Source organism: Gambusia affinis, linkage group LG03 (assembly GCF_019740435.1).
Source record: "Gambusia affinis linkage group LG03, SWU_Gaff_1.0, whole genome shotgun sequence".
Lineage (NCBI taxonomy): Eukaryota > Metazoa > Chordata > Actinopteri > Cyprinodontiformes > Poeciliidae > Gambusia > Gambusia affinis.
In genome coordinates this window covers 5,431,673-5,454,039 of record NC_057870.1, presented here as the reverse complement: position 1 = coordinate 5,454,039, position 22,367 = coordinate 5,431,673, and the positions used below count along the sequence as shown (strand labels likewise).

Sequence of the window (22,367 nt, the reverse complement as noted above, 5' to 3'; positions counted from 1 at the left end):
TTACCCAGTCCCGTCTTAGTTTTTTATGTTCTAACTCGTTTAAATGGGTTTCTTGTAGTAGGGCAATGGAACATTGCATCTTTTTTAGTTGACTAAGAATTTTCTTCCTCTTTATTGGGTGGTTTAGGCCATGGACATTATATGATACGATTGTTAATTTTTCCATAAGTACCTTTTAATTATGAGCATCTTTTTTATATTACTATTCCTGTAAGTGTCGATGTTATTGTGAAATATGTATTTTATACGATGTGATTGCACATTTGTTAAATTTGTCAAAATAAAGTTTACAAACATTAGAACAAAATCGAACTTTATAGTGAACAGACTTCCAAACGTTGAACTAAATATCGATACGACCTTAAAACCGGTCTCCATGGCAACGAAGGGAATGTGACAGCGTCCCTTCGTCTGGACACTCCGTGTTATAGCAGTCCGACAACAAAAGTCTGATCCCGGGCTTGCCTTTCCAAAAACAAGTGTGCATAAAATAAAATAAAACAAATAAATCATCCTACCGTTCCGTGGTGAGGAAAATCCCTGGTATTCAGAACAGTATCATATTTCACTAAACTAGCCTTCTTTCAAGTCATTTTATCTCAAATATGAAATTTTGAGATCAAATTTAATCGTCCATATATCACTCTCAAATCCTTGATTTAATTATCACCTTGTAAAAGCGCCCGCATGTCCGCAACCCTCAGCATCTCCTCTCCTGCTTTTCCGGGCACTGTGGTCCAGGATCCACCCAGCAGTTCCTCTCGGTATCTCTCACGCTCATCTATCTTGACATGAATTCCCATCTTCTCCAGTGTTGAGGCTGCTCTTGCAAGTGTAGCGAAGGTCTTCACACCGGAATCCAAGTGTATTTTCAGCTGAGCAGGAAAAGGTGACACCGCTCTCACGTTTTTATTTTTAAGTTGCTTGATAACTTCTCGGACCTGTTTGCGCTTTTTCTGTATGTTTGCGGTGTAATCTTGGTCGAAGTATATCTTTTTGCCATGGTGGGTGACATCACGTCTACTCCATGCCGTCTGTATTACTTTTTCTTTCACTCTGTAGTTAGAAAACCTGACGATGATTGATCGTGGAGGAGCGGAGCCCATAGGTTTCGTACTGGCGCGACCGGTGGGCCCTCTCTATATTAAGATTCATATCTTGTGGTAATTTGAGTGAAGTGTGCATCAAATCAGTCACGAAGGAGATCATGTCGTTCTTTTCTTCTCCTTCAGGTATCCCATAGATGCGTAGATTATTGCGTCTCTCTCTTGACTCGAGGTCTTCACACTTAGCTGAGAGATTAGCTTCTCTTTGTAGCATGTAGCGTAGCACGCGGTCATGGCGGAGCAGCTGGTCCTCAGCGTCGCTCATTCTTTGGTTGGTGTCTGTAATTTGCTGCTCCAGTTTTGTCGTTCGCTCAAGCACGTCTTTCAGTGATGCTTCAACCCTTGATAAAGTGACTTTAGTATCGTGCGAAGCATCCGTGTGTTCCTTCCTCAGTTGTATTAGCTCTGCAAGCACAGTCTCCATGTTGTCTTTCTGTTCACTTACGGCCATCGTAGTTTCTGGAAGTTGGCAGGTTTCTTTTCGCGCAGTCGTTTTATTTTTCTTATCCACTTCTTTCCTGAGAGTAGACATTCTTGTAATTCGTCGAGTTGTTATAAATTTTATGTTGTATCGTCAAATAGGCTAGTTTTTAGGAGATTTTCCTCGGAGTAAGGTAATCAGGCTGCTTCTCCTTTCATGGCGTCACCGGAAGTCCGTCTGACACATTTTTAAAAAGTTTTTGTCCACTTAATTTACTCAGATGACGCAACATTCAGACTATTGGTTTGTCTGAATGAGACAATAGATTCCTCCCCTGTGTGCTGTTTACACACCTGGCAGTCCGGTAGACTTCGTTCGATTGGGGACCAAAACTGCAACATTTATTACATTTTCAGGTAGTACTGTTCGCTTTCTGGTGAAAGAATCTGTTGTCAGGACAACTATTATTTGTCCACTCCATCGGCTTGTATTAAAGGTTGGTGATAAGAACTCCCTTGTTTAGCTACAAGCCGTTTAGGGGACACACAAGAAGATCCACATGGTGGTGGCAGCATCATGGAGTAAAAGCTGGGCGGAGTTAAAAGGAGGATTACACATGCAGGACAGGTCAGGAACAATAAGAGTTAAAGGCTGGGAAATGCGTGGGGTCAAAGTTCGACTTCTAGCAGAACATCTCTATACGAACAGCCTGGGCTACAATGAAATTTCATATTTTACTGCATGGCAGTCAAAGTTCAAACCTAAATCCAAGTGAAAATCTGCTGAGCTGAATGTGTACGTCTAAAAGCTCAAAAAGACCATCGCATAAAATCTCAATAAGCCCTGCTGGGGCTTTGCAGCGTAACATAACAAAACGTGAAACATTTAATGGGCATGGATTCGTTGGCAAGGCCTCGCCTTACCTACACGTATTTAAAATGGAGTAATAAAAACGAGAATTTACATTGTGGATTACACCACCAGTCATTATGCCAAACAACCCGCTTTATGTTTTATTTTTACTTCGACACCACTATGAGCCACAGTTGCCGTAGCACGTAATGACCATCCTGTACATATTAAGGCGCGGTTTATCTACCATCACATTTGCTTTTTGTAAAAAGTCCACCGTTTGATTGGAGCTGGTTGGCGTCCAGTGGAGGCTTTCGCTCTCTCGCTTTAATAGCCATTGTAATTAGAACTAATGGTGTGTGAAACGTCTAAGGAAACACAGTGGATTCCTCTGACCTTTTGTCCACGGAGCAGAGTTCAGCCAGGTGTTGTTGAGGAGAAAGCGTTTTTAAGCTCTCCACATGTTCCGGTGGCACTTTGCGCCGCAATATTCTCTCCACACTGTGTCTTTGATCCTTTCTGGGAGCTGTGGTGTTTAATCATCAGATGTATCCCTCCAGTAAAGCTCTCGCGGGGTCCAACTCACTCCCGGCAGTGGGTTTAATGGAGCCAGAGACAGAAACAACACAAGCATGGAATGAGTCTGAGTTGCTTCAGTGACATTTCTCTGTATTTCAACCCTCCATCACCTACAGCTCAGTCTGTGGATTGTTTTAACTGACCTCAGTGCATTGTGGATTAGCAAGGCGAGGCTAACTGCAAATACGGCCATGTAAAAAAAAATAAAGAAAAAACGATAAGATAAATCTGGAATACGACTTTTAATGTTACTTTTAGAAGTACCTAAAGGCAACATAACTTTTAAGCACTGTTAAAGTAATATTAGAGAAATCAAACGTTTTCTGGTGGAATTTAACACACAATCACACCAAATCAGTAAAACTTACAAACAATGTGGCTACTCAACATATCCAAGGAGATTCTCGCTGTTTGAACCCCCAACATTTAGTCTGGTGAGGTCGTGAGTGTCGAAGTGGACGCGAACACACCGGTGAGTGTCCAAGGAAGTGTCTGAGCTGTTCAGAAATATGTTGGAGGGATTCAAGAGGACTCGAAAGACTTTCCAGTACAGAAAGTACCCCATAACTGGAGGACATCTGGTCTGGTGGACCAAGCGGAGAGCGCAAGATGTTGAGAGGAGTCTCCAAAAATCAAAGGTCAAACACCAGGTTAGAAACATAGAAACATAGAAAAAGACCAGTTTGACCAGCTTCTGGAAGTCTCAGGGTTTGGGGATGCTTTGAATCAGCTGGACCTGACCAGCTCACCATCATGGATTCATGAAATCAACTGTGTTTCCGTAGTTGAGTCAACTCAACTCAGTCTTGATCTGATTAACATGCTGTGGAGGGACCTGAAACAATCAATTCATGGAGGGAAAAAAACAACCTTTAAACATTCAAATAGCTAAAAATGAGAAGTGACAGAAAACAGTAGATGGCTGCAAGAAGCAAGTCGTGATTTATTTGATTATTTATTTGTGGGAAGGAGAAGCCCAACAGATTTACTTCCTCAAGTGGACGAGAAAAGAGAGGAGAGAAAAGGATGAAGAGAACATGAAGAAAGAAGTCTGCTGCTACACCTGCAGAAAGAGAGAAAGAAAACTACAAAACCACTGTAAAATGCATTTTACTTAATAGTACAAGATGCATTTAGTGGCAACTGCATCCCGAAATAAAAACTGCAAAACTGTATTAGCATTAATAGTGTATGGTTTCCCAACTGTTTTCTTAGAAAACATCTTTTTTAAATGTTTTTTTGACAAGTAAAACATCCCTCTTTTTGTTTGCAATTAACTCACTTTCTTTTCCAGAGATAAATAAAAATAAGATCGGACATAAATGTGTGAACATTTTTTTGTAAGGAACTCAATATTTTGCCGGTTGCTATTTTCTCTTCTTTTTATTTTCCCGACTGTCTATGAATATAGTTATTTCATCAAAAAAATGTGTCAAACACTTAAAATGTTTCACCAAGTGAAATATATCTGAAGCATATTTGTCGGAGTACAGTCTTAACACGAGTCCGGGTCAGTTGCTATAGTTACTGCAACTGGTGGGCAATCGTGTGGAGAATTGGCAGAGCGATAAGATGTCTCTTTTTACTGTAACGAGTTTCAAAGTGCATCTCATAAGAGACTAGGGAAGGGTTTTATTTTTCCGGCATTGTATATTGCTACACAACCTCGCATACAGATGTCCCACCTGCAGGTGGAAGGTTGACAACTGCTGCTAATGGCTGGTCACATTTGTCTCTGTCTTCTCCCCCGCCGCCCCAGATCGACTGGCCGGCTCCGCTGGATAAGAAGAAGGAATGCGTCTCCAAGGGGAAGAACAACCAGGTAAAGTGGATGCTAACTCACGCTGCCCCACTAACCCCTCAGACGGCGTCATCCGACAGCGCGGCACTTGTTTTGAAAAATAATAGCTTATACTGTAAGTGCAACATTTCTCAGTTCACTTAATTACATTTTGTTAAGACTGCGAGGAGTCTCCAAATTGGAAACTTTCCAGTCATTCCATTAGCCCACAGAGAAGTCTATCATTCGGACAGGGTCAGGCTCAGCAACTTTTTAAAGCGCTGGGATTCAGCGTGTCTTTTGTCTGCAGGTGCAAAAAAAAAAAAAAAAAATAAAATGCAGATTGCAGTTCTGCTCACAGAAAGGATAGAAAGCGATTGAGGATGGGGTTTGTAATACTGCAGTCAGAACACGCAAACTGATTGGTCGGGTACAGTCTGCACAACTACCACTGAATTAAATTTGGGTAAGTTAAAGGAATAGTTTACAATTTTTTAATTGAGGGCTTGTTCAGAGGTTATAAAAGGTTAGCATAGCTCTCGTTTATTCTCAAAACTGCCATAGTGATTCATGTCTGTTTAATGAACCCATAGCCCTGTTGGTATGTTTACGTTGGGTGGTCATTTGCTTAGAAGCTGCTAAGTATTTGCACAGGAAATTGAGTTGTAAGACAGTTCATTGCTAACAGGTGAAAAAAGGTGAAGCAGTTCAAAAAGTAGTAGAAAATATGTGGTTTTCATTTTATTTTCTACTCTACCCTACTGTTCATTTCAATAGTAATCTCAAATAGAAATGGTTTGCATTTTCCCTCCTCAGTGCGTGTTTAACGCAGGAAGATCATTGGGGTCGCACCATCTTCCTGTGTAAAATATCTGTGTAAATAGCCGCTCCATGCAACGGCTTTAAGGTTCATGAAACAGCGTTTCAATAAAACACTGTAACATTTTTGACATTGTTGTTGATTGAAGATGAGGTTGTTTAGTCTATTTTGGTGCAGACTAGCCATTAGCATCAGACTCCAGATCTAACTAGCCTTATAGGCTAGCTACCTAATTAGAATTTTAGTTAGCTTGCTAGTTATCTTGCAAGCAAACAAGTCAGCCTTCTAGTTAACCAGCTTGCTTACAAGCTAAATAGCTTGCTAGCTAGCAAGCATTACCAGTTTGTTACCAGTACATTTAGCCACCTTTATAAAGTAAAGTCTCGCCATGACAAGACTGTTACTAACATCTTTAAGCACAACTTACATTTTCTTTAATGAATTTAAGGAATATTAAGACTTTTTAAAGATGGACAGACAACCCGCCACCATGGTGCAGCTGAGAAAAGTCTTTAAGGAAAGTCTGCAATGAGAGCTCTACAGTCACTAGAGATACATGTACAAACAAGCCCCCTTTCATTCTTCTGCTAAAAATAAAAGAAGGAAGCAGTACGAGAGTTCAGCATCCCTTTGACTGCATCACTTAACGTACAATGCTGTGACAAATTATCTGAATAATCTAAAATGATGAAAAAAAAGTCACAGACAGTTCCAGGGAATAATTAACAGAGTAATTTATGCAGCGCTTTATGGGGATTGCCCTTTAATGTCTGCATGGCGAGGAATGAAGAATGAAGCTCTTTGGATGGAAAAGAAAAACAGATGCTCAGAAACGATGCATACCAGCGGAATGAATAATTCACTGCATCTTGTTGATATTGTCTCTGCAACAGCAGGCCAGACAATCCAGCTTGATACAGATCAACCTAGCAAATCTGTAAGCCAAAACAATAATTGGAATAACAGCCAGATTGTTGTTTTTTTCTTCTTCATTTTAAACAAAGTGTACATTTTCCTTGCAGATTTATTCATGTTACTTCAATTTCATTTTGGAACAATAGAGTACATTTTTCAAATGTGAAATCTTGTATCATTTTCCCTCTACTTCACAAGAGTAGGCTGAATTGTGCTGATCTACACTGGAACGAGACAAAATGTGGAAAAGCTCGAAGGGTGTGAATACTTTTAAGTTCCACCTAATTTTATTCAACATGGACTTTTTAACTCTACTTGGAGCCACTTTCAAAGCACTGCTGCTTCCCCTTTCAACGGAAAGCTACATCAAAAGTTGCTGTTGTGCATCCAGCAAATGACTTACTATAAAATATTAAGGAAGGATGTTTTGCTCATGGACAGCATGCAGCCTCAGTAAATGGAGGCTCCCGGTGAGGCTTAAGTGCAGACCTTGGAAAACTCACTGTCTGTCTGCTAATGTGTTCAGCTGATGATGAGAATCTGAATCCAAGAGAAAGGATTTAGAAAGGTATATGTCCTAAGAAGACTTGGAACTAGACTTTATATAGTTAAATAAAGAATTAGTTCTGAAAATGTATTTTTAAAGCATTTTGAATCTTAAATCTAGTAGGAAACCATCTCAGCTCCTTCATTTAGTTAGAAGGTTAGCTAATCTTCTACCTAGTGAACTAGAAGGCTGATTATTTTTGCTAGCTCACAAGCAAGTATTACCAGCTTGTTGCCAACTAACTAACTGGCTAACTTGCTAGATAGTTAGCTACTAAGCAAACTAGCTAGCTAGTAAGCAAACAAACAAGCCTTTAGCAGCTCACTTATGGCTCTTTAGCTGCTAGCATATAGCTAGCTAAGTTGCTAGCTATCTATTGCCATTTTCATTATGTGAGAAGCACAAAACTGCAGCCAAGAGACCCAGAAATTGCACGGTTTTGGTTCCCTGTATTTCATTTGTACATCTCTGTTGTGACAAAGGTCTTACAGTTTATTCATAATAGTCTTCAAAACATCTTAAAAGTTTTAAATTGAGTTGGTGGAACCGGTGGCGAAACCATCTTTGCTTTAACAAACGACAAAGTTACTCCTATTGCAGCTTTACTTTTGGAAGGAAAACCCCACTCCAATTATTCCCTTCTCCCGCTCTTCCCTTCGCAGACTGAGTGCTTCAACTACATTCGCTTCCTGCAGAGCTACAACCACACGCACCTCTACACCTGCGGCACCTACGCCTTCCAGCCCAAATGCAATTACATCGTAAGTATTTGTGTGTGTGTTTTTCTGGATGGAGTCATGGCAAGCAGTGGCTGACAGGTGTCAACCTGACACGTCTGACCCCGGGGGCGGGAGGGAGGGCCCATGCCGCCTGGTGACAAAACAAAAGTAAATGCAACAGAAGAGAAGCGTAGCACACAGGGTTTGGCTGAATAATGTGAGTGCTGCCGTGTGGGTTTGTAAGTGCGCGCGTGCATGTGACACTGATGCGACAGGACAACATGGCAAGGGGGTTAGTGCACCGGATGGACGAGGCTTGCAGCTCTGTCATGTGGGTCATAATTCAAACTGACCATGAGCCACCTGTGCTCCCCTCATAGTTTTTTGTGTGTGTGTGTGAATTTGTGTTTGCTTGCAGAAAGCAGACGATTTTACCCTCAACCCGGCAGCTCTGGAGGATGGGAAGGGCAAATGTCCATATGACCCTGCCAAAGGCCACACTGGCCTCATTGTGGGTAAGTTGGCATAATTATACACTGTGATGTACTGCACGCCTCCCAGTTGTCATTATTCACTTGTAAGGAACAAAGCTTCTTGGTACTTTTTCTCAGTCAGGAAAATTTGAAAAACTACTGACAGTCTTCCAAGGCATCTCGAGTCATCGCTTTATTTTTCTTTTATTTTGTAATTCAGTTTGGAAGTTTCATTTGAGTCATTAAGGCATAGCAAGTTGCCTTAGAGAATGAATCACAAATGTTTGTACCCCTTTAACTTGTTTACATTTTCTAACGCTACAGAACTGTTTTCAACATTTCTTTTATAAATAAAAGTCTGAAAACTTCAGCATGCATTTGTATTCAGCCCTCCACTTTTCACATCAAGTACAGCTGCAAGTCTTTTTTTTTTCCCCTCACATTTTTGGCACAAAATAGCACAGACACTCTCCTGCTCAGGCAGTCAGGAGATTGTCTGTGGATATCAATTTTCGAATCTTGCTACAGATTCTTAATTAGATTTAGGTCTTAGGCCATTCAAAGAAATGGACATGATGTAATAAAAAAAAAGCCTTCCATCAAGGCTGTATGTTCAGGGTCGCTGTCCGGCTGGATAATGAACCTCCATCCTCTTCTCAAGTTTTCTGTAATTAGCGTCATTAGCTCTAATTCAATATGGTAATTGAACCTTTAGGTACCTTTGAGAAATGTTGTGTTTTAATTATTATTTTGTGACAGTCCTGTTTATATATATATATATATATATATATATATAAACTTTCTTTCAAGTTTCTGAAAATAGGTTTTCCCGACCAGTTATAGTTCTCGCTTGTTTTTACTGTACTTTTTGCTTCTGTGTACGAAACTGTATGAAGATTTGTATCTTGTGTCGTTTGTTAAATGCGACTTGATTGGAAACGAGCATTTGACTAAATCTGATAAATTCACGACAACACTGTACGTTCACTATTAGCACGCACCGTCTCGTTTAAATGAAATCAGTCAATCTATTCTAGCTTTGTGGAGTCAACAAATATCAGCTGTCATGTCAACAGATTCTCCCTCCAAATCCTCAGGAGTGACTGCAGGCCGCTTTGGCTGCTTCTTTTTTTAGTTCTGTCCTTGTCCAGCGTGAGTTGGTAGCTTTGCAACTGTGCCATGCTCTCTGACGATGATGATGATGATGATGACAATGATGATGATGGTGATGATGATGGATTGAACTCCATGTGGTATCTAAGGCTCAGCATATTGATTTCTAACCCGACCGTGCTTTAAACTCTGTACTTTATCCCCGACCTGTCTGCTATTTTCGTTGGTCTTCCTGAGGCTGTTTATTCGCTAATGTTCTCTGTGTTTTCCTGAACCTAAATTACACACAATGTAGGTTCAGGTTATTAAATATTAACAGAAGTAATTATAATTGCTTCGTTTAATTTGTAAAGAAAAACACATTTATGCTTTTCTTTGCACTTCACAATTATGCTCTGGCGAGTTGCATTGACGCTTTTTGCATGGTGGCGTGAGGGAGAACAAACTATTTTGAAGTGTACTTTCTGTCAAAAACACAATTTGTTCCTATTGTTATCGCCATATAACACAACGTACAAGAATCCAAAGTAAAATGTCGAGAGACCTTGAAAAAGTCCATGCAGTTTTCTCACGAACGTTTCCAAACCTCCTACAAAAACAGTCTGCAGAGAATAATAGTAATAATACCAAAAAATGAAATGGCTTGTTCACAATATTGTATGCATACAGATTATCTGTTTGACCAATATTTTATCCTTAGAAAACACATATTTTTCTCTGACCCTGTCAAGAAGACGCTCACCGCCAGCTGTTGTTGTTCCAATTGTGGAACCTGAACAAATTAAAAGAAGCATTAAATCCGTACAAAATGCTCCGGCAGAAATTCTCATTGCTTCTGCAGCGAATTGAGCTGAGAGTCCAGAGGTGCAATTTAGCTTTTTATGCTGCATTCACTTGATTGTGGGCAGCTTTAGTGACCCTACAGACGGCCATTCTTGCAGCCTTTTTGTGCCTCCCAGCTGATACACAGAGCCTTTTTCAATGTGCGCCAATATTGTCTGTTGGAAAAAAACAAACAAACTGAATTAATGTAAAGCTTGCACCTTTTTTTTTTTTCTTTACAGATAAGGAGCTGTACTCGGCGACGCTCAACAACTTCCTGGGTACGGAACCGGTCATCCTGAGGAACCTGGGCCAGCAGCATTACAGCATGAAGAGTGAATACTTGCCTGCCTGGCTTAACGGTGAGTCCGAACAGGAAAAAGAAATAATGTGCGAAAATGTGGAGTAGAATGAAGTGGTCACTCCTGAGAAAATAAAATTATGTAGAGATGAAATAAAACACACTGTCCTGCTGTTGTTGCACTCATAACACTTTCCCCTCAATGTGGGAGAGTTAAAGCAGAACTCTATCGATAATGTACAGTTTCCAAGTAGATTTTTACCCTTACATTAAAGGTTAACCAGCACTGGTATTATCTAATGGCTTAGTGCTCATCTGCATTACCGCATCAGAAAAAAAGTCATTGACCCAGGGCAACTTCCCATTGTCCACTAAACCTCTGAGTGGATCAACATTAACGCTGTTAGGTGAACTGGAGGCAAACTAGATGAGCTAGAAGTAACAAATTATAAGAGGAATTAAAGAAAACTGGGTTTTATACAATAAATGTACTTCCTCCAGAATGTTCTTCTGCCATTAGTTGTTGAATGAAGGTCAATTTTAAGAAGTCGGAATAACTCCTTGGTTCGCAGTGACGTTTGTCCTCTAGTTTGAGTTTAATCCCCATAGCAACGAACTCTTGTACCAATCAGCGTTTTAAGAAAATTAGGACCTGCTTCATCACAACTGAAAGGTACAAAAGAAAGCTGAATATTTTACATTGCATTAGTGTCAAAAGTTTTTTTTATTGTTTTCTTTTTTTTGCACAGAGTGCATAACAACGTATGGGTTGGGAATGGAAGTGAGCCAGTGACAAAAAAACTGGTGACAAATTTACACTTTCCAATGATAGATTAAAGAAAAGCTAATTAGTAAGGACTCATTAGCAGCTGGTTAGCTTTAGCCTCAACCACCTCGAATCACAGAACGCAATGAAAATATCTGCTTGTCAAATATTTGTACGTCTTACAATAAAATATAAGACATGTGATTAATGTATTTAAGGGCAACTTACATTTAAGACGTTATAGAGATAAGCACTGACTCTGTTGTCTGAATGGCAGCGTATCACCTGCTAGCCTAGCCTAGCTGTTATTTTATATACTTGCTGTTGTCAATAATCTGTACTGTTACAGACAACAGTAGTGGCAGGAAGCAGAGGTACAGTTGTTTCCTGGAGGTCACCCCTGAGTCGTACTCAGCTTATGTCTCCAGTGAATACACACTACGCTGTGTGTGTTCTCACTTTGTCACCTCAGCTATCTGGGACACCTCTCACACGGCCTCCAAGTCCATAACCACCGTCGGCCATACATCACTGAGAGTCATCCATTAGAAACAAAATGAACATAACTCATAGTGCCACTGCTGAAAATAAATGTGGTTTTCTTGGAACATGAGCATGGCCATTCTTAAACTAGTGTAAGAGTTGGAAATATGAGCTGTTGTGTTCTTACTGAAGACTAATGACAAACTGCAATAAATGTTTTAAATAGAAATGTATGCATTAAGGCAATCTCTCTTTCAATCCATGAAATGTTTTTTATCCATATTTTTTGTCAAATTAGACACTTTTCTGCCCTGTCTGTGGAAAAAACATTGGAACTTACTTTAAGCTAGTGGAATGGTTATTTTTGAAGTCTAGCTATTTACCTCAGTATGTTGCAGTAAGGGCTGCACAGTGGCACAGTTGGTAGAGCTGTTGCCTTGCAGCAAGAAGGTCCTGGGTTCGATTCCCGGCCGGGGATCTTTCTGCATGGAGTTTGCATGTTCTCCCTGTGCATGGTGGGTTCTCTCCGGGTTCTCTGGCTTCCTCCCACAGTCCAAAAACATGACTGTCAGGTTAATTGGACTCTCTAAATTCTCCCTAGGTGTGAGTGTGTGTGCATGGTTGTTTGTCTTGTATGTCTTTGTGTTGCCCTGCGACAGACTGGCGACCTGTCCAGGGTGAACCCGCCTCTCGCCCGGGACGCAGCTGGATAGGAATCAGCAACCCTCCCGACCCCATTAGGGAAGAAGGGTGTAAAGAAAATGGATGGATGGATGGATGTTGCAGTAATTAACTGTATTGAATGAATGCTATATATTTCTGGACAGCTCTTGATATATGCCTTAGTCGTACAAATGGCCCTTATTTGTTTATAAACATAATTCTGCTTCAGGTTAGCTAACAGCAGGTTAGCTGGCAGTAGGTTAGCTAGCAGCAGGTTAGCTAGCAGTAGGTTAGCTAGCAGTAGGTTAGCTAGCAGTAGGTTAGCTAGCAGCAGGTTAGCTAGCAGTAGGTTAGCTAGCAGTAGGTTAGCTAGCAGTAGGTTAGCTAGCAGCAGGTTAGCTAGCAGCAGGTTAGCTTGCTAACGTCACCATGTGTGATGTTCTGGTTATAGAGTGGCCAGAAAACTTCTGTGAGGTTTATTTTTTCAATAAAAACACATCTAATGTGTCCATAGATGTCCAGGTTAAAACTGGACTGTATTTGCTCTAAAAGGGAACGTTATATCAACATGTTACTAGAAGTCTAAATTTAGCCACTTTTCAGTTGCGCATGGAAAGCATAAAAACGAGAGCAGATCTTGCTGGGGGCAAACTCAGGACCTCTCAGTTATTAATACATGTAATAGACTTGTCACTGTTAAGGACTTTTTTTGTGCTTTTTTTGTTAAAATTACAAATGAACTCCCTTTCCTCATCTGTCTGTGTCATTTATGTTACTGCAGTAGTTTCAAAGAAATAGAAAGTAAAATTTTTGATGTAAAGTTGTCTATTTTCCTGAAAACAAACATAACTTTGCCTCTGGTGATATACAGAAAACATCTTGTCAGTGCACATCCTGTGCTGTTTGGTGTTTAACAACGTTTTACATTAAAATGCATGATCCTCAAAGCCTGTAAAAATTTAAAAATGTTGACATAAATACCTTTATATCTCTGTTTTTAGCTCTTAAATAAATAAGCAAGGTTTTTCTGCCTTTTGATAATATTACCACCAAAAAAGGATTAAATTCTTTCAAATTGAATCAAATCAAGATGTCTTTGTGTAGCTGTTTGTCTATTATGGCTTTTTGTGAACCTTATAAGCATTTTTATTTCTAAGTATAAGCTTTGACTGCTTTTAGACCTGAAAGTTTTGTTTTCTGTAAACATAAAGAAAACACAGACACGTTGTAACTTGACGTCAATACGCTCACAATACCTACCGTTCGTTAAGTTTTCAAGTTGTCAACATAATGTGCTAATTCTTTAGCGTATGTGTGATATATAAAAGTAAAAGGAACACTGTGCTTTGCTACTAATTGTCAACAATATGGCAACTAGATAACAATGCCAGGAAAACGTTTTAATTTAAAAAAAATAGCGAGGGAGAGGGAGGTAGGCCAGTTATGCTAGCTTGACTTTGACAACATCATCATGTAGCTGTGCTGTGGAATCCAATGGGTTTTGGCTCAGTTTAAAAAAGAAACCCACACATCAACTCTGACATATCATCAGCAGAGCAGGTGTTTAAATTAACCAATCAACCACTCATCAATAATCGTAAAATAAACATCAAGGTGGAAAACATAATGACTGAATGTTCTGCTCTTTGTGTGGGAAATGTTTGCGTGTTTTTCATTGTTGAGTCCTGATACATTATTGCCGTTGTCAGTCTGTTGCTACGTGTAACATAGCCAACACAGAGACTGTGAAGAAAGACGAATATGAGTACTCTAGATTTGTTGTTCACCAGTTTCTGCATTACTTTCCTTTTGCTGTGACACACTGCACTGAATTAATGACACCTGCATCTCCGGGTTTCATTTTGTTAGCTGAATCGTTCCACCGCGGCAGCGCGGCTTTGGATGCCAAGTAACAGAATTGCCTTTTTACTCTCCAGCTTTGTGCGAATGCACAAAATTTTCAGATGCAAACAATAACATGTAACACGTCTGTAGGTCTAAATCACAGCAACATTAACACTGGCTCAGGTCTAAATAGGTCTATGTAGCCTTAACAGGGCCTGTTTCTCTGAGGGAAGGCAGTAAAATGGGAACCCCAACACACTTTGAATTGATGTAGCTAGTCTTTCAAATTACATTCAGCATTTTGATTTAGAACAAAACCCCACTTAAAACATGGTTATTAACTCAGGTTGAGGAGTAAAGACGGGCTACGAAAACAGTGGAAGCTAATGAGGTTGTTTCATTTTCAACAAGCTTCGCGTCGTTTCAAAAGACTAGCCTGAAATTTGAGGTGAAAAAAGCTGAGCGTATGGAGCTCGCTCTTCAGCTACGACGAGGGATTGTTATCATTTGGGTCGAGGAGGTGGGGGACAGAGTGAGGCACTTGGAAAGAAATGAAGGGGAGAGAAGAGGATGAAGTCACAGCAGGAGAAATAGATGATGGAAAAACAAGACATTAGGAATGGTGATGAAGAGTCAGAGAGAGAGAGAGAGGTGAGGGGAGATGGGGAGGTACGGGAAGAAAGGAGGTGCATACAGATGAGGCTCAGCGTGTCTGTTTATTATTCATACAGATATTGAAGTTTTTTTTAATTTATTTAAGACCAGACCTGCAACAAAACCAGGCTCACCTCAATTTAAGCCGTTTCTGACCAAACTAAAAGCCTTCAACTGGTCTGGGCTTCGGTGGAGAGTTTACACCATCCCATTACGGCTGAAAATTTGACTCCTACCTTACAAAGAATAGTCTATCTGGGCAGCCAGGAAATTCACAGAATATATATATATATATATATATATATATATATATATATATATATATATATATATATATATATATATATATATATATAACCCTTTCTGGCATAAAAATGAATTTGAAGCCCCAAGCAGCTAAGATTTCTTTCTTAATAAAAAAAAAATAAAAATGCGTGATTGTCTTGAAAAAGCAATATCTACAGCCTAATGAGGCCCAGACACAGAGACATAAAAAAAAGAAGACGGCAGCGACTGAGGAAGGGGGAAAACACAAAATGGGTCGCTAATAGTGAGCAGAGGAAGAGACGGAGAGTGAGAAGCGACTGGTGGAGAGGTGAGGCGAAGGGGGATGATGAAAGCAAATAGAGGAGGAGGTGAGAAAGGCCGACAGAGGATGAGATGGAGGTGTCAAGCTAGCAAGCGCGGGGTGTGATTCAGGCCTGCAGGCTGAAACCGTCTCTGCTCACTTGTGATATATGTCAGCCGAGTAAAAATACACCCTCTGATCTCCTTTTTGTGCCTCTGTGTGTGTGTGCGTGTGTGTGTGTCCCCGCAGAGCCGGACTTTGTGGGCTCGGCCCTGGTTAGGGAGAGCAGCGGCAGCAAAGACGGCGATGACGACAAGATCTACTTCTTCTTCAGCGAGCGAGCGCTGGAGCTGGACTGCGACACCGAGCTCACCGTGGCCAGAGTGGCCCGCGTCTGCAAGGTAACCCGATCCGTCCCGGAGGCCGGCCCGGGCTCCGTAGACACGCAACGGTTCGAACGTCGATCGGCCTCGGCTAACGCAGGAGTTAATGCAGGAACGCAGGGACGGATTTGTGGTTCTCTGCACACTTGGTCTGGGAATCAGCTGTTTTCTGCCTCCTCCAGCTGTGTTGGCAGCTGTTTCTGAGAACTTAATAATGTGCTTTAGCTAGAGAGCATTTTAGGAATAATCTAGTGTTGAGGGCAATGCAAAAGTATTCCCTGTGTTTCACATTGATAAAATAGAGCGTAAAAGGGAGAGGAAAATGATAGATGGATGTTCAGCCCCTTTAACTCTGATACCCGGCTATAAAATACACTTGAACTAATTACAGCCATCAATTTGGTGATAAGGTCCACCTTTGTGTAAATTAAGCAATCAATCAAGTTTATTGCTATAGCAGGTTTCAGTGTTAGAATGGCCTAATCAAAGTCTGGACTGACTTTATTTAATTTGCCTGAGTTTGATCTATTTTACAAGAAAGAACGAGCTAAATTTTACAACCTCTGGGTGTGCAGATGTGGCACAGACATGCCAGCTTTGCCCTAGGAGTCAAAGTTCAGACCTAAATCCAGCTGAGAATCTGTGGAAAGAGTTGGGAAAATGATCTCAATCCAACAAGACTGAGACAGAGCTACTTTTCAAAGAGAGCAAAAAAATTCACACCCCGAAAGCCTTGGAACTGCAGCGTAAGCTAGCTGTGCAAAGCGAACTCATGTTCAGTAGGAACCAAGCAAGCAGCCGGATATCTTCTGCAGTAGATCTCAGAGAGTGAGCGCAGCGGAGAGCGCGTGCTACCAAACAAAGAAAGGGGAATAAGAATGATCAGTGGCTTTTAAATCGTTTATTTTAGCCCAAAGCAGCAGGAGCAACACGCTCTCGGCTCGTCGCCAGCTTGCTTATATCGGCCCGTGTGGAGACGATCACACTGACGTGGACATATCTGCTAATTAATTATTCATTTTCAAAATAAATGGCCTCATTAGGAAAACTAATTAGCTTTGATGCCGCGTCGTTGTTACGACCGCACGTCAGAAGCCTCTTCACCGGGACGTGCGCGATTGCTTGAGTATTCTTTAATGCACTGTGATGTTTGAATTGTTTGAATCACACTGTATCCTGATAGCTTAGCAGGCGTTGCACTGTTTCTGTGTGTTTTGCTGCTGCTGCGCCGCGTGCATTTGCGCCTTCTAAATCCTGAATTACATCATCTGTAGAGGATAATAGGAACGATTCAACAAATTGGGTCTCCTTTGAGTACAAAGAAGAATACAATCCAGCACCACCTGTCTACACATTTACCCATTTTTTTATTTTTTTTTTAATGAGCGTTATTATTTTCCTCCTTTTTGTCCTTCATATCAGACTTCAATTTCCCAGGGTCAGAATGGATTGGAAAGCCTTTAAGTGCAATTACAACAGTTCAGTCGGCGGGAGCAAACTGAACAGATTTACTGCTGAGCAGATAAAGAGGGAGAATAAAGACGATATTTGTCTTTGATGGGGTGAAGGGAGGCTAATGAAATGCAATATAACAAAGCGCTAAAAGAAATAGAAGAAGAAGAAGAAAAAACCTGGGAGCTTAAAGAGCATATCCAGGTTGAAAAATAGAGTTCAGCAAAAATCATTTGTAATCCTATATTTCTGAGTTCAGCACCAAGAAATATCCATCTGCGTTGCAGAGAGCATAAACCACCGACTGGCCGTTTGAGTATATTTATGTTTTGTCGGCGGATTATTACTTTGATCAGTTTGCAAAAAAGCGGAAGTCGGCTGTTTCTTTCTGCCGCGTCGGCTTTGAAGATGTCATTACCGTCATTCGTTGTTGTTGGACAACGTGTAAGTACGGAAAAGTCAGAGAGAACAACTGCCTTCAGAAGTCAGCTAATTAGTACATGCAGTCCATCTGTGTGTAATTTGGTCTCGGTATAAGTCCAGCTGTTCTGTCGAGGCCTCCGAGGTTTGTTAGAGAACATCAGTGAACAAAGACAGTCATGAAGATCAAGGAGGACGGCAGACGGGTCAGGGATAAAACTGGAGAAAAAGCTTGAAGCAAAGTTAAGTTATAATGCAAAATCCGAAGCTGTGGACATCTGTTCACTCCTAGACCTGTGACAATAATCAATAAATCTGTTAATAGCATGATAAATTAAAACCAGCTTGATTGTTTCCATTTGCATGGCTGTTTGTTTTTCTCTGGGTGACAAACAGTTCTTAGTTTGGTCCATTGGTCTCAACAAGTCGACCATATAGAGACGTCATGATTCCCTTTATCTGTTGTTTCTGATGTTTATTTCTTTTGGATATGTAAAATGTCTTTAAACTCCAATGCTAAATGTTCACTACAAATGAATGTTTATTGAGCTTATAGAGTGTGTACTTGCATTATTACACCATTACCATTGTATTACTTGGAAAAGGTATAAAAAACAAAAATATGATCGCAGTAACGTTTATCATCCAGCAGTAAGACAAACGCACGGAGGACTTTCTCTAGATCTTACTGGCACAAAGGTCCCTTAATCCTAGAAACGTTCTACGAGGTGATAGAAGGCCGACTTTGTAACCATCTTTATGTGGCTCTGAAGGCTCGCCTCGGAGTCCATCACCACATCCAAAGTCGGTTAGAGCATGGACCACATCTGGAGTAAAGAGAGGTGGCTCAGGTGCTGTGTGTGGCTCTTTCAGGGTGATCTGGGCGGTACCAGGACCCTGCAGAAGAAGTGGACCACCTTCCAGAAAGCCCGGCTGGAGTGCTCCCTGCCGGAGCGCCACGTCTCCTTCAACAACCTGCGGGCCATCTTCACGCTGCCGGGGCCCGACTGGCGGGGGACGACCTTCTACGGCATCTTTCACGCTCAGTGGTCAGTATGAGAGGAAAAGACACGCGGACGCCGAAGATGCATTACACCGTATTTCAGACTCAGCGGTAGAGTTAATTACAGCATTAGTGCGGCCGCCGACGTGTCAGAAGCCCTTAATGAAATCGCAGAGCGGCGAGTTGCTCTGATAAGATGGCTCCTCTGATGTACTTTGTGCGATTAGGTATTTACAGCGTAATTGGGGGGTTTTAATTTAAGTTATTACTGTTACAAATGTGAGCCATTTAGAGCGCGCACCACTCGGGCGTCCTTGGATATGTTTTATTGCTTTTATTAGACGCTGAATGTCACACAGATTTAATGTGAATTCAAATGGTGATAAATCCGTTTTCTAAAGAGAACCGTTGTCTTGACCTTGAAAGTTTCTACGACAACGATGAGCCGCAGCGATAGGACCGCGGTGGTGTGGTCTCCACTTAGGGAAACATTGAAAACGTTGGGGAGTAATTTCATGTTTTACAGCATAACATACACAGAAAAATAAAAATCTAAACCAGATAAATCCAGCATCAGCACAGTTATTGACCACAATAGGAGCATTGGAACATCAAAATCCAATATATTTATAAAGCACTTTTTTTTTTAAAAACAGTACATTTACGAAAGATCCTGATATATAAAAGAGATCAATCCAAGACATGAAACTCTTTTAAAACAGAACAGAGACATTAAAAAGAGCCACTTACTCAGGGCCAAGCACTATTCATAAAAGATGTGCTTTTATTTTTGAAGTTTAGTGGTCTTCATTGCGCTGTAAATAGACAGGAAAGAGAAGGGGAAGATATATGAATGAGGATAAAGTAAGGATGTTTACAAGCAGAAACAGAAAAGGTCTCCCTGAAGTTTCCACCTCAGACAACTGAGATCAGCTCATCTGAGGGAGATAAGGTTGGGGTAAATCAGAGAGGTGCAAAGGAGCAATAACATTTATCTATTTACCAGCCAACATTAAGATTTTAAACATTAACTGATGTATTACAACACTGCAAAAACAAGGTTTTACCAACTATTTTTGTTTAGTTTCTGGAGCAAATTAGTGCGATAAAATAAGACAAAATCAACCTACAAGTAACTATTCAACAAGATACAGGAATTTAATATTTTAAATTTTAAAAAGTTAACGGTTCCACTAGCAGATTGTTTCGCTTATAATATGAAGAAAATATCTTGTTATACATGAAATAGTCTGCTAGTAGGACTGGTAATATTTTAAAATCAATATTAAGCAGCTATTCATTTAAAACAAGCTCCCATTTCTTGCTAAAAAAGTTACTTGTAAGTTAGTTTTGCCTTATTTCAAGTGTCCTAAGATTTTTTTTTTTCTGAAAACTAGACCAAAAGTACTTGGTAAGATCTTTTTGCAGTGTAGTCTGTCTGGAGGAAGGTTGTTTATTTCCTCACTTCATTTAGAATCTTTCCGTCATAAACACAAATACGACAGCAATTTACAACAATTAACTAAACTATTGAATAAAGATTCCAGCTGACAGATATGCCCTCTGGTTTTAGCGTCACAACCCAGCTGCTTTATTTCCCCTTGGAAGCCAAAATCCATCACAGCCCTGGTAATTTCCTCCGTAAATTAGATCTCTTAAACATTTATGATAAGACATGCTGAAAACATCTTCCTCTCTCTTCTATTTAGCAGACTTATTTAATATTTTAGATGTTGCAGCCACTTTGTAAAGACTGTAATTTGCTTGACCCATTGTAATACTTCAGCCAGGTGCAGGTGCAGGTGGTGGCGGGTGGAGGTTGGGATACTTTTGTAGGAAAGTTTGAGGTGTTCTCTGTCTCCAGGCGGACGGCTTTGAAGTGAGCCTTTTGTATTCTTCAGTAAGATATCATGTCACCAATCGGATCGGCTTTGAACCGCAAGCTTTCTTTGTTCATTTGGGGTTCCTTCAGCTGCTGAAAGGTTTCTACCTCACTGACCCCTTGCATGCTGTTGTTTCATCTGAAAATTTCAGGCATGCGCACAACGCTGGAGGGAGAAAAAGACTGTTCTTTTACTTGCCATCCATAGCTGCGCTGCGGCGGTAGAACCATTCAGTTCACAAATTGAAATTGTAGGGATTATTAATTTAGTGCAGTGCGCCACAAAACGCAGAAAAACTGTTGAAGAACAACTAAAGCCGCTAGTATCATTCTTGTTTTTCAGCTACGTTACACAGAGACTGTGTGACATAGCAACTGACAACAACGACTCTACGTATATACCAAAATTCAACACCAAAAAATACTCAAAGATTCCCAACACAAAGAACAGAACATTCTGTTCGTTACAGCTTTATGTTTTCAGGATTGATGTTTATTTTGCAAGCATTATTAAGTGATCACTATGGTAGACTAGCTGCCGCTGCTATTAGCTATTCTAACACAGCAGTGGCTGGTTAGCTAACTTAAACACTTGCTCTACTGATAATCAGTCAGTTGCCTTTTTTAAAAGGCAACTTTTTAAAAAAGTTGCCTTTTTTAAAATTTTGTAACTAAACCAAAACACACAGAATTCCACAGCACATCTACTTATTAAGGTTGTCATAGTCAAGCTAGCATAGCTACTTTTTTTTATTGAAACTTCTTCCTGACCTTGTCATCTAGTTGTCGTAGTGTTGACTATTAGTAGCAAAAGCACTTTTTTCTTTTACATATCACATGTATATTTAAGTTTTAGCGTGGTATTTTGACAACTGTACCGCTAAAACCAACCGTAGTCAGTGAGCATCTTGTTGCTTGTCCTCCAGCAGGAAGACGGGGTCAGGATCTTGGGCGTGTGACGTTAGGCTGCAACAGCTCTATGATAGAAATAACATTAAGATAACATTACATGTGGTGGCGCAGGGGTTAAGCACAACCCACATATGGAGGTCTTAGTCCTCTACCTGACCGTCGCAGGTTCGATTCCCGGCCTGGCGATCTTTGCCACACGTCTTCCAACCTCCTTCATTCCCTTCTTTCCTGTCAATTCACTATCAAATAAAGGCCACTAGAGCCAATAAAACCTTTAAAAAAAAGTTACTTTATGGAAATAATTTCAACGTTCAAGTCAGAAGGTCGCTGTCGATGCTTTTTGCTTAACCCATTAGGAATTTAATGCCATCGTCTGTGTTTGACATTATAAAATCAGCAGCTCTGCTCCCATTTTGCCCCCCCCCCAAGATAAATCACGACATAAGTTCATAAAAACAATCTTTACTCGGCTGTTTGCAGCTTTGTGAAAGCACTGCAGTGTGCAATCCATTTTGAAGCTAAATCTAAAACCGTGTACGTCAATAAGTGTTTCCAACAATAACACACAAACAAACAAAAAAACAGCAGGATGCTGAAAATTGTGACTTTTACAGTTCCCTGAGTACAAGTGCACAACATTTTTTTGGCAAACGACATTGCCTGCATGTCGGTGTCTGAGTGGCTGAATACAGAAAGGAAAGAAACTCATTCCCAGTGGATGAGGATGGAAATCAAATGTTGTATGATGGCGACAAATGTAATTTAATCTGCCTGGGTCACGAGTCAACAGCCAGTGTTAGTCCCACTCGCTGTGTGAGGGGTGTGTGTGAGATGTGTGTGTGTGTGTGTGTGTGTGTGTGTAAGAAAAATATCCTCAATGTTAAACGA

General features: G+C 40.6%; 1 protein-coding gene across 3 annotated transcripts in view; it reads left to right on the top strand.

Annotated features, from left to right (window-relative positions):
- The window catches only part of sema4c (sema domain, immunoglobulin domain (Ig), transmembrane domain (TM) and short cytoplasmic domain, (semaphorin) 4C), a 129,305-nt gene that overhangs the window by 92,806 nt on the left and 14,132 nt on the right, over positions 1-22,367 (top strand). For all 3 annotated transcript variants that reach the window (XM_044110763.1, XM_044110762.1, XM_044110764.1), the window contains 6 exons: positions 4,718-4,780; positions 7,683-7,781; positions 8,158-8,254; positions 10,390-10,509; positions 15,677-15,828; positions 18,556-18,731. In XM_044110763.1, coding sequence (XP_043966698.1) covers positions 4,718-4,780; positions 7,683-7,781; positions 8,158-8,254; positions 10,390-10,509; positions 15,677-15,828; positions 18,556-18,731 — 707 coding nt within the window. The remainder of the gene's footprint in view (positions 1-4,717; positions 4,781-7,682; positions 7,782-8,157; positions 8,255-10,389; positions 10,510-15,676; positions 15,829-18,555; positions 18,732-22,367) is intronic.